This window comes from Solanum stenotomum, chromosome 11, assembly GCF_019186545.1.
Source record: "Solanum stenotomum isolate F172 chromosome 11, ASM1918654v1, whole genome shotgun sequence".
NCBI classification, from domain to species: domain Eukaryota; kingdom Viridiplantae; phylum Streptophyta; class Magnoliopsida; order Solanales; family Solanaceae; genus Solanum; species Solanum stenotomum.
In genome coordinates, this window is record NC_064292.1 from 47,847,117 (window position 1) to 47,865,385 (window position 18,269).

Genomic DNA, 18,269 nt, shown 5'->3' on the forward strand with positions numbered 1-18,269 from the left:
ACCTGAGCTTTGAAGGCAATTTTTGAAACAAGTCCATTTGCCGGATATGAGAGGGCAGAGTAGTTATGTAAAACATGTCGCTCCAATCAAGTTTCTGCTCCTCTGATACAACAAATAGCTGCCCAAAACCTTCATGATTGTCTTCCTGTTGCCATAGTTTCTTCTTTTCTTCCATTGGAAGTTTGAACAATTCAATAACCTCTCTCTTGAACTCCTCCAACAACGAAGGTGTCACTCCATGGTTTATAACCTAACTTGTCATGAATAATAAAGAAAAAAATAAGCCTCAGTTTATGAATAATAAAGGAAGCCACGAAAATAAAAGGAATTAAGCAAATTGAGAGACCTGTAGGAAACCCCATTGTTGGCAAGCAAAGTGAAGCTTTTGAAGCTCAGAATCCATGAAATCCCCTGATATCAACTTTTGAAGATCGATAATTGGAACTGATGCTGCGGCGGAAATGACCGGAGATTCCTGTTCTGAGCGGACATACCTGGACGGAATATTAGTTAGGTGTTGTTTGGCAAGCTCTTGAACACTTGGAACTAACAGAGATTTTCCAAAGTTCATTTTTTCCGGCGTTGACTCCATTTGCTCACTCGATGAAAACGAACAGCCAAATCCAAATATCCAAGACCAATAGAATCCTTTTGTTTAGGTGTAGATTCCCTCTTTTTTTCGGGAACCCCGGCGGTTGCCACGGGTAAATACAATAGCCCACAAATGAAATATGTAAATGCACCAGCTAAGCATGGCTGGCGGGACGAGCTCGACTAAAAAGATATCAATAGAAAATGAATCTCCGACGTCCCTTACACTCAAACACATTTACTTAATTTTATTTATATATATATATATATATATGTATGTATGTATAGTTTATATTACTTTATCTTAGTTGTCATCATCAGCTAGGCAATACTAGTAGAACAAAAATCATAGAGTTAGGAATGAAGATTATTCCTAATGTAAGTACGCAATCTGTTTCATGTTAATTTACATTGTTTCCACTTGTACAAATTTTATTATTTACAAGTATTCATCAACTGTATTTACTAATCAAAATTTAACAATAAATGCAGTTTCTTCCCCGTCAAATTAACATTTTAAACCCTGTCAAACATCATCACATATAATGAAACAGAGCATCTTCTGGGTAATTACAGTGAAAATTTAAAATTACAACTGCAAGACCACCAAAATGTGTTATGCCTTAAATAGGTGACAAATATTATTATGTTACATAATTGCCGTTGGAACTAAATTAGACTGAATATACCCTAAATATATGTGGGTAGGTCCACAACAACACCCCCACATTAGTGTTCAAATTATGCTTCATTGGGTTCTACGAGAAATATAGGCATATATTAAGAGACATAATTAGACCAAACTGAAGAACAAATGCTATATATTTGAAGGACATTTTTCAGCCTATTTACTCATTATCATGTTCGCTGCATCTACCTAAATGAATTTTCACACTAAGGGGCAGTAGAATTATAATACACCTGGGATTATTTTTCTGAATGCTTGGTTTATTATGAGTAACAAACCCCTACCAGTTGGTATATACCACAAACTGAAAAAAAAAAAATCAGATATATGCAGTTATTACATTAACTCTCCTATGAAACTGGATTAAGGGTGAGATAAAAACCGGTGCATATACACAAGGAGAAGCAGGCTAGTATAAACAAGAAACGTTTCACAAAAATGCGCTCTTATTACAAGATCTCTCCATCTTCCCAATCTCCACCACTCAATATTGCATCTTCATCTTCATCATCATATAAGTAGTCCTCTTTGATGCATAAGCCAAGCCTTTCCAGAGGGTTCTCCCCCAATATGATTGTGAATCCATCTCCATTACCACTCAAATTTTCAGCTTCTGAACAGCATTTACATAGTTTCTCTAGATCTCTTAGTATCTTCAGATTGTCTTCAAATTCAACTGTTCTTTCCATCTGTTCATGCAGCAATCAGAATGTCAGACAGGGATAAAGAAAAGGAAGCTGCCAGTTATATCCTAATCACGCGGGGGGAGGGGGGGGGGGTGTTCTCTTCATTTGTTATTCCTCCCTCCTCCTCTTTGCTTTTTGAAAGGGGTGTAGCGGTTGGAGAGGGAGGTATGCTTAACAGAGGGGATGAGCAAGGAGAGTTTTGATGCAGGAGAACGGTACGCAGTTTCAACAATAAGCACAAACCTTTTGAAGAGCAATCCGAGCAGCTTCCCGTTGTCTCTCACGCTGCAACTTTAAATCAGCCTCTGCCTTCCTTCGAGAGGCAACTTCAGAAGCTTTAAGTTCTGCCTCAATGTGGGCTTTCTCTGCACACACCCAAGGTTCTGTCAAAGAAACAGCATGCATCCAAATAAAGGAAATCATGTACAGTAAACTTGAACTGCAATAATACAGATATGTACTGCTCGTTATCTCTCAAAATATAAGATTTATCAACTCATATAATGACACCAAAAGAGTGATAAAATGAAAAGAGGCCGTCGACTACTAAAGCCTCTCAACACATAGATTTAATCCAAATGCCCCACGAAAGTTTTGATTCTTTAAGTTTGGTTTCTGATGGAGAAATTAAAATCTTCAACTTTTTGGTTCAACTCGAGATTTTTCCAATAAAAAACAAAAGTGAAACCAAAATAGCTTACAACAAGTATTTTTCTATTTTTGTTTACATTTAATTATCTTACGTTCTTAGAAAGTTAATATTCTGCAACTTCACTTACGCTTCACATAGCTTCTTTATGAGTTCCAGTCTTTCTACTTCCTCACTTTTGCAACTAAAGCACTACATATTTGGTCTGGAAGCATGTGACTTGGGCAAAAGATATCTTAAAGTATCAAGGGCCCAGGGGTTCATCGGTGGAAAATTACATTATTTATTACATGGAAGAAAGCACGAGGGTGATGTCTGAGTACTTCTATGTTCAGAACAAGGTCGGCATGATGTTTTCTATACATGTTCATTCTTATTCCTAATATGAAATTTATACATGTTATTATGTTCTGCAATTGTGAGAATCAGAACTAATAAAGACATTTAGGTGATCCTGAACTTAATAGTCAAGTAAGTTTCTGATTTTTTCTTACAAGGATTCTTCTATATCATGGAGTAATAGATTTAAATAATAAGTTGGTGAAATCTGCTTCTCCTCTACTTGTGCAATATATGGAATGTATCTCTGCTCCTTGTTTTATTAAAAAATATAATTAGACTGGTTTAAGAGTCGCCACTTAATTTTTAAAGGGAAATTAAAAAAACTGATTTTTTTCAAAAGATTAAAAACAGAAAATCTAATGAAAATAATTAAAGGGGTTCGGGGTTTATATTAGCATTTCGGGAAGGGTTTGAAAGCACCTGAAATGCCCGCTAATATGCGATTATCCGGTAATTAATTATTTGGCTAAAATAATTTACCTTAACTTGAATTGCAAAATTTATAGTTAGAACCGTTTTAAAAAGGGAAAAAGGGGGGGGGGGGGGGNTAAGTGAGATAATTTGCAACATTTATTCTTTAAGTTTTGTTAAACGATGACTGATTTAGTTAAGTTGTTAAATCAAAATGGCCGTCTTTCGGGGGTTTGAATTTTTCGACCACAATTTTGAAATAAAGAGCGGGCATTTGGCCCAATTCTTCAACTCTCCAATCCGTTGCATATTCTCGACGTCGGGACCTGTTCATCGATTCTAATGGCTAACTGACTCGAAAAGGGAGATTGCTCCTTTATGGCTCTCTCGAAATGCAAGGGAAGAAGATAAGAGTTCGTAGTGAACTCGGACAAATTTCACATGCATAAAAGTTGAGAAGATAAGGATTAATAAACAATAACAGAACTATAATATATTTAAAACAAATCATAGTTGCCCTTAAACAAAATATAACAAATAACTCTATCGAATTAAAATGACATAGATCTAGATAAAAAGATACCAACTCCAAAGACAATGAAGACCCATCATACTAAAAATAAAGTGACAATTATTTAAATTACTATTTTAACGTGTAAGATCCACAACAAACAAATACTAACCAACTTATTTTATGAGCAAATATGCCAATAGAGAGTGATAACCACTAAACCCGGATACTCAAATTTAGTCACATTATAAAGAACCCCACAACTTAAGGAGGTAATTAAGAGAGCACACCGATTATTTCCAACAACAAATTAATATGATGACTAGCAACAAGACACATGAACAACGAATAGATATATATAAAAGAAAAATCTGTCATCCTCCTAGATAACAGAAAGAACACATAAACTGTATTAAAACTCACCCTTAAAATAATAATAATAATGCTAATGAAAACCATATTTTGATTGGGCTGTACAACCAAGCATTTATAAATAGATATAACGGTCATGTATTAAAATATTTTTGTTAAATACTAAAGCAACTATATTTGTCTTTTCAAAAAATGGATTTTGCTAATATTCAAAAACTTCATTTAATTTTTTTTTTTACTTTTTCTAAAATTCTGGTTACATACCTCAACTCTTTGAAATGAATATTTATAAATATTTATAACTTTTTGTAAAATTTAACCTAAAAGCCTTAAAAGAAAATCTGACAAACAAGCAGAAGTGGGTGAAACTCGGATAAATGGTTCTCTCTTCCGTTTCAGTTGTACCTCCTATATCTCTTATATATTTATATTAGCTATATCTTGATGGCTATTTCTCTCCAAACGTCTCTCAGCGAAGAACAACCAAAAAAAAAAATTATTTTATTTTTTACCAAAGAAATACTCAAACTTCTTAAATAGAATTTTTTGTTCGCTCCTAAAAACCAAAGCCAAAAAAAACCTCCCCCCAATAGCGAATAAAAGGGGAATACATATAGGGATTTTTAGGGCTGATNGGGGGGAATTCGGGTCAAAATCTAGACAGAAGAGGGCCCCTTCCGATTTCAAAACTCAATTTTTTTCACCATTTAAGCCAAACATCGTTTTTCTGAAGTTTCGTCCCATTCCGAAAGAGGAAATGGGATAGACGCGTGCTTGCTTTTCTCTGCTCAAATCGTACAACGGAGAGGGACGTGGGGAAGATGTCGTTGGCGCCTTTGGACTACCGGTTCCGGGTCGATTTGCTGGATTGAATTGCGATTTGGGCTTTGTTCTCGCTGGGCCAGTGCTGCTAGGTCGCGACTTCTGGAGAAGAAGATGCAGAGGGGTCGGTTGAAGTTGTTGTACGTATGTGATGTTGTTTGGAATTGTATGTATTGTTGTATGTTGTAATGTATGGGAATGGGTTAGTGGGTATTGAATTTGGGCCACTGGATTATAGAGATTGGGTTGGAGGAGCTGGCCCAAAGTGTTTGATCTTGCAATTGGGTTGAAGAAATTGGCTAAAATTGCCATAATAACCAATTGAATTTCGATTGAAATTTAGTCGGTGGATTTGATCAACACTTAAACAAGATGAATTTTTCATAAATTAATTAAGGAGCTTCTTAATCTTAACGAAATAAAATAATTAACTTAATAAACTAATGATTCAAAATATAAACTTGTTAACATTCATGGCTGTGAATGTTCTAGATGCAAAGCAGAGGAAAAAAGAAGAAGCTGAAAGAGAATCTCAATTCACATAAATTCCAACTTAATGAATCAGTTACACATCAATAGTATTTATACAATCTGAATTAAGCTTCAATTAGTAAACCTCTTAGCTATCACTCTAACTAACTAGCTAACTAACTTCTAACCACTTCTTAACAGCTTGAGTTACTACTAACTCATTTGTGGTTACATCAACTTGCCTCTTGGTTTAACACCCCCTCTCGAGTTGATGGTTGAAACAGGTTCTTAAGTCCAATTTTACTTACTAAATATTCATGTTGAGATCTTCCCAAGCCTTTTGTAAGTATGTCTGCCAGTTGCTCTTCTGTTGATACATGATCAGTTCTAATCATGCCTTGAGTGATTCTTTCTCTTACAAGGTGACAATCAATGTCAATATGTTTGGTTCTTTCATGGAATATAGGATTTGCTGCTATTTGAATTGCAGCTTTACTATCACACATTAGGTCTATAGGTTGTTTAATATGCACTCCCAATTCTCTGAACAACCCTATCAGCCAAGTTAGTTCTGCAGTACATGCAGCCATGCTTCTAAACTCAGCTTCAGCTGAACTTCTTGACACAGTCTCCTGTTTCTTGGACTTCCAGGAGATTACAGCTCCACCAAACTTCACCAAATACCCAGTAACAGATTTTCTTGTTTCCAGACAAGCACCCCAGTCTGAATCACAATAGGCAAATAGTTGACTAGTAGCTTGAGATGGCATCAGTAAGCCCATTCCTGGTGAGCCCTTGATATATCTTACAACTCTCAGTGCAACTTCCATATGAGATCTTTTTGGACAATGCATGTATTGGCTAAGGACTTGAACTGCAAAAGCTATGTCCAACCTGGTCATTGTTAGGTACAAGAGTTTGCCAACCAGCCTTTGAGCTTCAAATCTTCCCTTGCTTTATTGATCAAGACCAGATTATTTCCAGTAACTAGTAAGTCATCTACATACACTAGAATTATCACCAACTCTTCTCCTGACTTCTTGGTAAACAGCGAGTAATCATAATGACTTTGAGTGAATCCCATTTGAATAAGAGCATCGGTCAGTTTCTTACTCCACTGTCTTGGAGCTTGTTTAAGTCCATACAATGACTTATGAAGTTTGCAGACCATCTTAGACTCCCCCTGTCTGGCAAACCCTTCAGGAATATGCATATACACCTCTTCCACCAAATCACCATTTAAAAAAGCATTATGGACATCCATCTGAAAAATACACCACTGTTTGGAAGCTGCAAGTGCTATTAAAGACCTGACAGTGACCATTTTAGCAACAGGAGAAAAAGTCTCAGAGTAATCTATACCAGCCTGCTGGCTATAACCCTTTGCTACTAAACGAGCCTTGTACCTTTCCACCTCACCAGAAGATTTATATTTCACCTTGTACACCCACTTACAGCCAATAGGAACCTTACCAGGAGGAAGTTCTACAACAGACCAGGTGTGATTGAGTTCTAAAGCATCTATTTCAAGTTGCATAGCCTGTACCCAAGATGGATCTGAGGAAGCTTGCTGGAAAGAGGAAGGTTCAGAGATATAGGAGTAGGCATGGAGGGCATGTTTATACGATTGTGAAAGATGAGAATAAGAGTCATAAGAGGACATGGGATAGATACAAGTGTGAGAGGAGGGAGTAACAAAATCAGTCATCCAGCTGGGAGGATGTCTGATTCTGGTAGATTTTCGTGGTTCAACTAGTGAGGAGATTTGTGGTGGAAGCTGAGAAATAGGCTGAGGAATAGGCTGAGGAGGTGGTGGGCTTGGAGAAGGACTACTAGAAGGAACTTCCAGATTAGAGAACTGCAGAACAGGAAACATAGGAGAACCAAGAGACTTGGTATGAAGGAAAGGAAATATGGACTCATGAAACACTATATTTCTACTGACAAAGAAGGATTGGGACTGAAGATCATAGATGGAGTAGCCTTTCTTTGTGGAGGAGTATCCCATGAAGACACCAGGAATTGCTCTAGCAGCAAATTTGTCTGAAATGGATGTGGTGGAGGCATAACTCAAACACCCAAACACCCTTAAATGGGATAGGGAAGGAGGATGTTTGTAGAGAAGTTCAAAAGAGGACTTGAAATGTAACAATTTCGAGGGCACTCTATTAATGATGTAAACAACAATAGTGACACATTCCCCCCAGAACTTCAAGGGTACTCCAGCTTGAAACCTAAGAGACCTGGCTACATTTAGTATAGTTCTGTGTTTTCTTTCTACCACCCCATTTTGTTGTGGGGTGTAGACACAGGAACTCTGATGCAAAATGCCAAGAGTAGACATAAGAAGTTGAAATTCAGTGCTAAAAAATTCACAACCATTATCAGTTCGTAGCACCTTAACAGTGGTAGAAAACAGATTCATTACTCTTGTAAGAAAATCTCGTAGAACAACAATAGCTTCAGACTTGAATTGCAGCAGAAACAACCATGTGTATCTAGAGTAATCATCAACAATAGTGAGAAAGTATCTTTTGTTGTTATGAGAGGGAACTCTATAAGGACCCCATATATCACAATGCAACATATCAAATGAAGACTTAGAACTAGACCTACTAATCTGAAAAGGTAATTTTGTGTGTTTAGCTAAAGGACAGACAGTGCATACATGATCTGCAAGGACTAAATGTTGAAGACTCTCATGCTTCTTGATCACTTCCAGGGGAGCATGGCCTAATCTTTTATGCCATAGACTGCCAGAATCAGACCTTTGGTTAATAGAACTTGCACAGCTATAAGAAGAACACTGTTGAGAATGAGTGACAGTGTTGTCCTTCGACACATACAACCCCTGACTCTCTCTACCAATCCCCTTCACCATGCCAGTGGAGAGATCCTGAAACAAGCAAAAGTTAGGAAAGAATGCCACAGAGCATTGTAATTCCTTAGTCAACTTGGAAACGGATAGCAAGTTAAACTGGAAATCTGGTAGGAATAGAACATTAGTGACCATATCATTTAAAACATGGGAGCTGCCAGTATGAGATACTTGTACTGTCCCTCCTGTAGGTAGATAAACCTTGCTCTTCTCAGGATTTGAAACCTCAGTATAATGAGATAGCAGATGATAATTTGAGGTCATATGATTGGATGCACCTGTATCCACTATCCAACTAGTATCTACATTATTAGAAAGGGAAGCAGTCTGTATACCTGCATTTGCAGTCTGAGTGGGAACTGTCTCCTCATTACCTTTGCTAATCATCTGAATAATCTGAGAGTATTGCTCTTGAGTGAAATATGGAGGAAGGGAACCATGTGAACTTGCACTGGTTTGAGTAGTTCCTAGATTGCATTGAGCTGCTGTCTCAGAATCACTAGAACAATTCACTCCGGATTCAGAATGACCATAGCTTCCTACTTGATTAGCAGACACTCCTTTCTTCTTAGATGAGGGCCACTCAGGTGGATACCCAATCAGTTTGTAACACTTCTCTTTGGTGTGACCATTATAGTTACAATACTCACATATGATTGAGCTTTTCTTTGGTGGTCTAACTCCACTTGCAGGAGGCATCCTGCTTGAGTAGTTTCCTCCAGAACTGGAGCCTCCTCCTGAAAAGTTTCTCCTTGAATTCATGGTACCTCCGCTGTAGGTATTCCTATCATTATTTACTCTAGTTCCTACTTTATGACTGAAGAAACCTGCTCCTTCAATAGAATCAGCTACCTGACTTACTGGTGATAAACTAGCTATGAATCTCTGACTTTCCTGACTAATTACCAGTGAGTAGGCCTTATTTAGAGTAGGAAGCAGAGACACCATTAAAAGTTGACTTCTACATTGAGCATATGTTTCATTAAGGCCCATGAGAAACTGTAAAAGTCTCTGATAACCACAGTGTTGAGAGTAATTGCGAGATTCAGGACAATTACACCCTGGACATGGCATGAGTGCATCAAATTCATCCCAGAGAGTTCTCATTTTAGAGAAATAATCAGATACAGACTGAGTTCCTTGTGTAAGAGCAACGATCTCCCTATGAAGATAGAATATTCTAGAGCCATTAATAGTATCAAATCTCTCCTGTAAATCAAGCCACACCTTGTGAGTATTCGAAGCATAGATGATGCTGCTCAGAAGATCAGATTTCACAGCATTCATGATCCATGACAACACTACAGCATTCACGTTCTCCCATTGATCATGTAAGGATGCATCAAACTTATCTTTAGTGTGTCTTCCATCGACAAATCCTAGTTTACTCTTTCCTAGCAAACCTAATTTCATAGATCTGCTCCACAGAGCATAATTTGCAGATCCAGTAAGCTGAAGAGAAACAAGAGAACTACCTGGAGTATCATTTGGATGATGAAACAGAGGGTGATTGTGATCAATCACAGCTCGATTTGTGCCTAGAACAGAAGAAGACGCAGGATCAGTGTTTACACCATCCATTACCATGATATGTATCTTCCTGCTACGCTGAAACTAATGAACTGAGCTTTAGACGATCCTTCTTGCAGATCGAGGCTCTAATACCATGTTAACATTCATGGCTGTGAATGTTCTAGAGGCAAAGCAGAGGAAAAAAGAAGAAGCTGAAAGAGAATCTCAATTCACATAAACTCCAACTTAATGAATCAGTTACACATCAATAGTATTTATACAATCTGAATTAAGCTTCAATTAGTAAACCTCTTAGCTGTCACTCTAACTAACTAGCTAACTAACTTCTAACCACTTCTTAACAGCTTGAGTTACTACTAACTCATCTGTGGTTACATCAACTTGCCTCTTGGTTTAACAAAACTACTAATTAACTTAACAAAATATTTAAGTAAAACTAAAAAAAAAAAAAAAAAATTTAAACGATTTTCGAATATTCATAAAATGTACTAATTATATATGTAATTATATAAAACATATATATTATTTAAAAATTATAAATAAGTGACGAACTATTTAAAATAACTTGCAAAGTATTTTTATTTTATCTTGTTTTTTCTTAATTTTCTAAAACTAATTATTTGAAATCATTTGAAATTGAAGAAGCTCGATGATAATTATTTTCGAGGAGGGTCAAAATTGGGTGTCAACACTCCTCACTTCAATGGAACACAAACTTCAGTTCTTGTTGATATATATTTGTGTGCTCATGGCTTAGTTAATCAAAATGCTTTATATAATTTTTGTAGTAATAATGCTATAAGCTTACTGATAACAAATAATATTATAAATAGTCTTTTGTATCTTCATCAAATTATTGTTCTTTCATTTCATATCCCAAAAATCTATCAGCTACTCGAAAAAATTCCGGCACCATCACTGTGCATCAGATTATTGAACTACTTAATTTGCTTTTTCATAAGACAATCTTCATATTTAATTAGTAAACAAGTACTTTTTTTCCCTTGCAGAATAATCATTGAATCTGGCTATAATGCTACAACAATATTCATTATCTCTTTCAATTAGAGAATTTAGTTGCTATGTTTGGGATATGTACTTCTCTCCAATATTCTTTTCCCTCACTTCTTTGAACTCATCAACAACTTGGAAATTTAAACAATACAAATACACTAAATGATTAGATAAATTTTATCAATGGCTATAATACTACAACAATGTTATTAAGTTGTCAAGATTTGCTTCTGCCTTTGATATAAAGTTGTAAAATTATTGTTGGAGTAAGCTGCGAGGCAAGTGTCTCATACTTGTAAGTTGTAACTTCTATGTCAATGTTATCTTAAATAATGGTTATTTGTACGCATTAATGTATTTATCAGATCTACATCAAAATTATCAAAGTAGAAGAAAAATCTGACAATCTGCAATCTCAAATGTTGTATGCCATTTTTGGGAGACTTAAATCAAGTAGAGGTGCAGAATGTTCATTATAGTTTCATCTATCCTTAAAGCCTTTGCCAATTGACATATGATGATCACTGCTAGGCTCTTGATTTCATTCGAGTATGCTTCTATAATGCCCCTGAATTTCAGGTAGAAAACTTACACTCTCAATAGTCTAAATATGAAGCTCAAGAATTTAGGTGTGATTTTGACACTTTTAACTCTTGAAGTAATGAACTCTGGAATAAAATAATAGAGAAAGGAGACAGGCACCTGAGAGTCGAGGGCAACTTCTGAAACAAGTCCACTTTCCGGATACGAAGAGGAAGAGTCATTATGCTAAACATGTCATTCCAATCAAGTTTCTGCTCCTCCGATACAATGAATGAATTCCCAAAACCTTCAAAGCTGTCTTCTTGTTGCCGTAGTTTCTTCTTTTCTTCCATTGGAAATTTGAACAAACCAATAACCTCTCTCTTGAAATCCTCCAGGATCGAAGGTGTCACTCCATGGTTATAACCTGTCATTCAACAATATACAAGCTAATTTCTCAAACTGTCACTCAACCGAGTAAGGGGATTGTCTAAGTGTTATCAACCGAGTTCAGCCCAATGTAGATACTAATGTCATACAAGTTGTTATTGGGCTGACAAGAGATATTGGGCCGAGAACGAGCAATAGGGCCAGGTTAATTTGGAATCAGGGTTGAGTAGTGGGCATGAAACGGTTCCATCAAAAAGGGTAGTGATATGTGAGTTAGGGATTATGCAAATTATTGAGAAAAATGTCTAGTCCTCTCATCCCTTTTCTTTGAGTCTCTGCTTCCCATCCAGTGGCGGACCTACGTAGGGGTGTGGGGGTGCCACGCCACCCCCGAACTTCGACGGAAACTCTATATATACATAGGTATATATATATAATATTGTATAAATATAAAGCGTGTCACCCAGAGAATAAAGCTGGCTTGTGGTGCCACGGTAGGAGGGCAACTTTAGAAGGCTGATGTTGCGGGTTCGAATCCCATTTGTACCTATTTTTTTGGGAAATTTGCTGCCTTTTTTTTTAAAGAAAAAAAAGGCTCCAAGAACACTTTTTTAAGGAAAAACAGCTGGCACATTATTATTATTTTTTTATAATTGTTAATCGATAAGTCTATTTGGCACCCACGGACTCTAAATCCTAGATCCGCCACTGTTCCCATCCCTTCCTTCTACTGGTGTTCTTTAATTTCCATTTAGTTCTTAAATTCCTTTGTAATTCCAATTACGAGTTAGTGAAATAGATTTGTCAGTTGTTTGAATTTGAATTGTGTTGGCCTTGTTATTGGGTTTGTTACAGTAAGCATGTCCTGAGAGAGAGTATGAAGATGAGCACCTGAGCTTCGAGGGCAACTTCTGAAACAAGTTCACTTTGCGGATATGAGGAGAAAGAGTTATTATGCCAAACATGTCACTCCAATCAAGCTTCTGCTTCTCCGATACAACAAACATATGCCCGAAACCTTCAAAGCTGTCTTTCTGTTGCCATAGTTTCTTCTTTTCTTCAATTGGAAGTTTGAACAAATCAATAACCTCTCTCTTGAAATCCTCCAGGATCGAAGGTGTCACTCCATGGTTTATAACCTAACATTCAACAATATGTGAGTTAATTTCTTAAACAGTCAGTCAACTAATAATCATTTTCAATGCAAATAAAATGCATTTGTAACAAACACACCGGAATAAATAAACAAAATTACAAAGAAAATGAAACCTGTAGGAAACCCCATTGTTGTCAAGCAGAGTGAAGCTTTTGCAGCTCAGAATCCATGGAATCCCCTGAAATCAACTTTTGAAGAACGATAACTGGAACTGATGCTCCGGAAGATATGACCGGAGATTCTTGTTGTGGGCGGACATACCTGGACGGAATATTGGTTAGGTGCTGTTTGGCAAGCTCTTGAACACTTGATACTAACAGAGAATTTCCGAAGTTCAATTTTTCCGGCGTTGACTCCATTTGCTCTTGTTGCAAACTTGAAAAATTACTATTAATTTGGGTGTGGGTTTAATCAATGTCTTCCAAAAGAATAGTAGTGGAAATTTTTAATTTTTATATATGTGACGATAGATACATTTTGTCATTGTATAATCGTCCGGTACCAGATTTACATAGCCGCCAGAGCTGTTCAGCAACTCTATTTGACTGTTGACTCTGTCGCCATCTTCACAATTAGGACATTCCAAATTCAGATGAACATGCTGCAACGCTGAAATTATCAAAAATCAACATCTAGTTCTGTTTCAATTTAGGTATTACTTAGTTTCCGTTTTTTATATATTATCCCTTTCATCCAACTTGTTGTACATATTATATCTCAGGTTCCCTTTTATCATCTTTAATATAGTTTTATTTCAATTAAAAATTTGCTCTCTAATTAAATATTCTACGCTATTCAATTGTTAAAACTTACTGGTTTTCCTCTCAGAAACTTCCGAGTTCACATCATTAGTATCCTGAAGAACATGGATGAGTACAACATACTAGAAGCATAAAAAATAAACTTGTGACTTACAGTATTTTTTCTTAATTATTTATTATTATAGTCTAATTATTTAATTTAAAAATAGTTAGCTAATATGAAATTAGCTATTAGCAAAAGTAGTTAGTGGGCATTTTCAAACACTAATTATTCTGTTCCTACATAGAAGTTGAAATATTAATTAGAGGTTAGCTAGCTAACTCCATAATAAATAAAAAACTGTCACATAAAATGAAATTGATGAAGAGTACTCTTATTTATAGTAATCAAACAGGGGAACTCCAAATTTCAATGGTAAGAGTAACTTATATATCAAATGCTACATAGGATTCTCCATTACCCGCCTCTAACTTCATGACATCAAGGTATGATTTTCCGTCAAGTTTTCGTGCAAAATAATCCTGTAAATATTTTCGCACGACAACTCTTCGGAAAATTGGAAGATTATTCGGTCCAATGAGGCTGTGTGTGCAGGTCCTAATTCGGAATCAAGGTTGAAGATAGAGAATGTTGCAACAGAGAGCCTTTCTTTATTTGAGTTTACAATTGCTCCGTGCTCAATGCTTTTATATACACTATTGCTTACTATCTGCCAAAGACAAATATAACACTATTGAGTTTACAATTGCTCTGTGCTCAATGCTTTTATACACACTAGAATTGGCTTGAGATGTTTTCTTTGGAATGATAACAAATAACTAAGTTCACTCCTATTTAGGAGTTGTGTAAGATGGTTCTAGTTACTACAAGATGTAGATTATATTATGATTTATTATAAATAGAATTGTCTAGAACATTTACACACTTCTTAGACATAATAAATACTAAAAACTTAGAAAGCTCTACTAAAAATTTAGGGTGGTTTGTACTTTCAAAAAAATCAATTTTATTTTTCATGTATACTCCTGAGTTTTAATTTGATTGTTTAGTTATGATTTGACATGGAGTTTAACTAGGTAAATAATATTCCTAAATTGATTTTAAACTACAGATGGACAGTGAATATGTTTGTAATCAGCAACTCCAATCCTCCAAAATTGTGCAGGGCATTGAGGAGTGAGAAAACTAGGTGCTGGACCTAAATCACCATCCAACTTGGGGCTCAAAAAATGTAGCCTCAAATTTTATATTTCCTTCATACCAATATAATACTACAACAAAAGAACATTTTATTCTCAATAAAAAAAAAATATCATATCATCATATATCATATATTACTAAAAGTGAAAAGCTTTAAATACAAAGTTAGATTACCATTTTACTCCTACACTAAATAAAATATTAATACAAAATATCTAATATATTAAATATTTATTAATCATAATATGACACTCCTCATGGAGTCATAATCATTAGAGTTGATCAATCTTTTCATATCAATTAACTTCTACTTCTTCCATAATTAAATTGAAACAAATGGAGTAATCAAAATCCTAAAAACATGTTATATAGAGTGATTTGCGATTTGCACCTCTAATATTGAGGACATTTCCATAAAATTCTTGGTCATTATATGATAAGATACATTAAAATCAGACAACNTCTAGGATGGTTTGTACTTCAAAAAAATCAATTTTATTTTTCATATATACTCCTGAGTTTTAATTTAATTGTTTAGTTATGATTTGATACGAAGTTTAACAAGGTAAATAATATTCTTGATTGATTTTAAACTAACGATGCATAGTGAATATGTTTGTAATCAGCAACTCCAATCCTCCAAAATTGTGCAGGGCATTGAGGAATGAGAAAACTAGGTGCTGGACCTAAATCACCATCCAATTTGGGGCTCAAAAAATGTAGCCTCAAATTTTATATTTCCTTCATACCAATATAATACTACAACAAAAGAACATTTTATTCTCAATTAAAAAAAAACATCATATCATCATATATCATATATTACTAAAAGTGTAAAGCTTCAAATATAAAGTTAGATTACCATTTTACTCCTACACTAAATAAAATGTTAATACAAAATATCTAATATATTAAATATTTATTAATCATAATATAACACTCCTCATGGAGTCATAATCATTAGTGTTGATCAATCTTTTCATATCAATTAACTTCTACTTCTTCCATAATTAAATTGAAACAAATGGAGTAATCAAAATCCTAAAAACATGTTATATAGAGTGATTTGCGATTTGCACCTCTAATATTGAGGACATTTCCATAAAATTCTTGGTCATTATATGATAAGATACATTAAAATCAGACAACGAGGATATTATTAATCACAACAAACGACACAATTTATTCAAATATTATATTCTTAAAAAAAAAAATCCATCCAAATTATTAAACAAGCTGTTGGTATCCAAATGCAACATTGATCAATTGCTCCCATGATCTCCATCTCCAATCCTTAGAGTATCTATGTATGATTTTCCAACGAGCTCTCGAGAAAAAAATCCTTTAAAATAATCGGCCACTCCAATCCTCCTATATTGTGCAGGGGATTGAGGAGTGAGGAGGCTAGCTGCTGGACCTAAATCTCCATTCAATTTAGGGCTCAGAAATGTAGCAATGGAGATCCTCTCCTTGTCCTTATTAACGATGGCTCGATGTTCAATGCTCTTGTAAATTCCATTTGTCACAATCTGCAAAAACAAAATTGACAGAGCTTTATATTTCCCGACCCACAAATTGACTTCTGTCATACCAAACACACTTATTTCTCACCTCTAAAATGTCTCCAATGTTAACAACAAAGGCATCAGGACGATATGGAACCGGAATCCAAGCACCATCTTTCTTAATTTGAAGACCTTCAGTTTCATTAACCTGAAGGAGTATGGTTAAACCAACAGAATCAGTGTGATGGCATAACCCCATTACTCGCTCTGGTTGAGGACAAGGAGGATAATAATTTATTCTCATCATTTGTGTCCCGTCTTCTTCAAATAGCACATTCATATCCTCTGCTTTCATCCCTAAAGCTCTTGCCATTACGTACAGAATTTTCATACCAAGTTCCTTCAGTGCTGTTGAGTATTGTTCCAACGCATCCCTTGAATTTACATATTGTATGCATAAGGTAGAAAAAAGATTCACTAAATATTTAATCGTAAACTGATCAGTTATATATTATCCTACCTGAGTGAGACGAGAAGCTTTGGAAACAAGTGAGGTTTTCTCAAATGAGTAGGGAGAGTGATCATGTAAAGTAAATCAGCCCAATCTAACTTTTGTTCTTCAGATACAACAAAAGCTTGCCCGTATCCTTCGAGATCTCCTTCTTCTTGCTCAAATTTCTTCTTCTCTTCCATTGGTAGATCGAAAAATGCTCTGATTTCCGATTTTACTTTCTTCATCAATGATGAATTCACTCCATGATTCACCAACTGCACATGTATTTTTTAAAAATCGATATCATCATGGGACACGAAGGTACATTTATTTATTTTAAAACTAACAGCTATGGTCGATACAATAATAGATTGTCGGGTGCAAGTGGTTGTACTGTTGATGGCTAAACAAGTCAACTCCAACATTTCTGTAACATCAAAACAAAAAATGAACCTGGAAAAATCCCCATTCTTTGCAAGCAAGATGAAGCCTCTCGAGCTCCGAATCATCATCAATTTCCAGCAATTTTTTCATATCAATAACTGGAACTTGAGGCAATATTACTATGGAAGAATATGATTGATTTTCAATATCATCACGTATATATCGTGGTGGAACGGCTGCTAGTTGTTGCTTTGCAAGTTCTTGAACGTTAGGGACTTTCAGAGAACCACCTAGCTTTCTCGACTTTCCTTCTTCCATTGATGAAGTTTTTTTGTTTTTTTTAGAACTTGTTTTTGAAAGTAAACTTATTGAGATGTGAAATAATTACGTGTATTATATATATAAATAAAATAATGGGTATGTTTATTTGTTTAGAATATGTTCATCTTATCTCAATTTTAGTTTATTTCTTGAAAAAAAGAAGATATACATGAGGAAACACGGGGTCCATCTGGTAATAGACATACAATTATTTTTAAAAAATAAATAAAATATACATACAGTTTCTAATCGTTAGTTAACATTTTGCCTAATTAGTCACCTATATTCAGGTGATTTTGGGCGAGGGTTGGATTTATTTTTTATTAATACTAGATGAGCGTTGCCCGTGCTAAGCACGGGTTCAACGTTTAAAATTTTATCATAATTTTACTTTTGTTTGATTTACTATGAAATATATTTGAAATCCAACATGGTAAAAAGTATTTTTAAATAACTGTAATTTCAAAAAATACAATGTCTATAATTTTAGTAACGAATTACATTTCTTAATCTGCACGATAAAAGAATCCACATGTAATACGATACAAGCGAGAGGCACTATTATTTT

General features: G+C 35.2%; 3 protein-coding genes across 11 annotated transcripts in view; all 3 read right to left on the reverse strand.

Moving 5' to 3' along the window:
- LOC125845020 (protein SRG1-like) overlaps positions 1–18,269 on the reverse strand; it is a 110,603-nt gene that overhangs the window by 25,896 nt on the left and 66,438 nt on the right. For 7 of the 9 annotated variants that reach the window (XM_049524405.1, XM_049524403.1, XM_049524404.1 and 4 more), the window contains exon 2: positions 13,150–13,297. Coding sequence is in view for 2 of the 9 variants with exons in the window: in XM_049524396.1 (XP_049380353.1) it covers positions 347–592 (246 nt within the window). In the remaining 7 variants the exon portion in view is untranslated. Of the gene's footprint in view, positions 1–346; positions 739–13,149; positions 13,298–18,269 lie in introns of those variants that run through there. The other 2 variants (XM_049524398.1, XM_049524396.1) reach the window with 2 other exon arrangements.
- Positions 1,497–2,403, reverse strand: LOC125845026 (transcription factor GTE11-like). The gene is made up of 2 exons (XM_049524410.1): positions 2,209–2,403; positions 1,497–1,968 (listed from the first exon to the last, which is right to left on the reverse strand). Exons 1-2 carry the CDS (start codon positions 2,386–2,388, stop codon positions 1,729–1,731), a joined length of 420 nt encoding a protein of 139 aa, XP_049380367.1. The 5' UTR covers positions 2,389–2,403; the 3' UTR covers positions 1,497–1,728.
- Positions 16,204–17,761, reverse strand: LOC125845017 (protein SRG1-like). The gene is made up of 4 exons (XM_049524391.1): positions 17,450–17,761; positions 17,024–17,271; positions 16,610–16,937; positions 16,204–16,527 (listed from the first exon to the last, which is right to left on the reverse strand). The coding sequence occupies exons 1-4, from the start codon at positions 17,696–17,698 to the stop codon at positions 16,261–16,263; spliced, it is 1,092 nt and encodes a 363-aa protein (XP_049380348.1). The 5' UTR covers positions 17,699–17,761; the 3' UTR covers positions 16,204–16,260.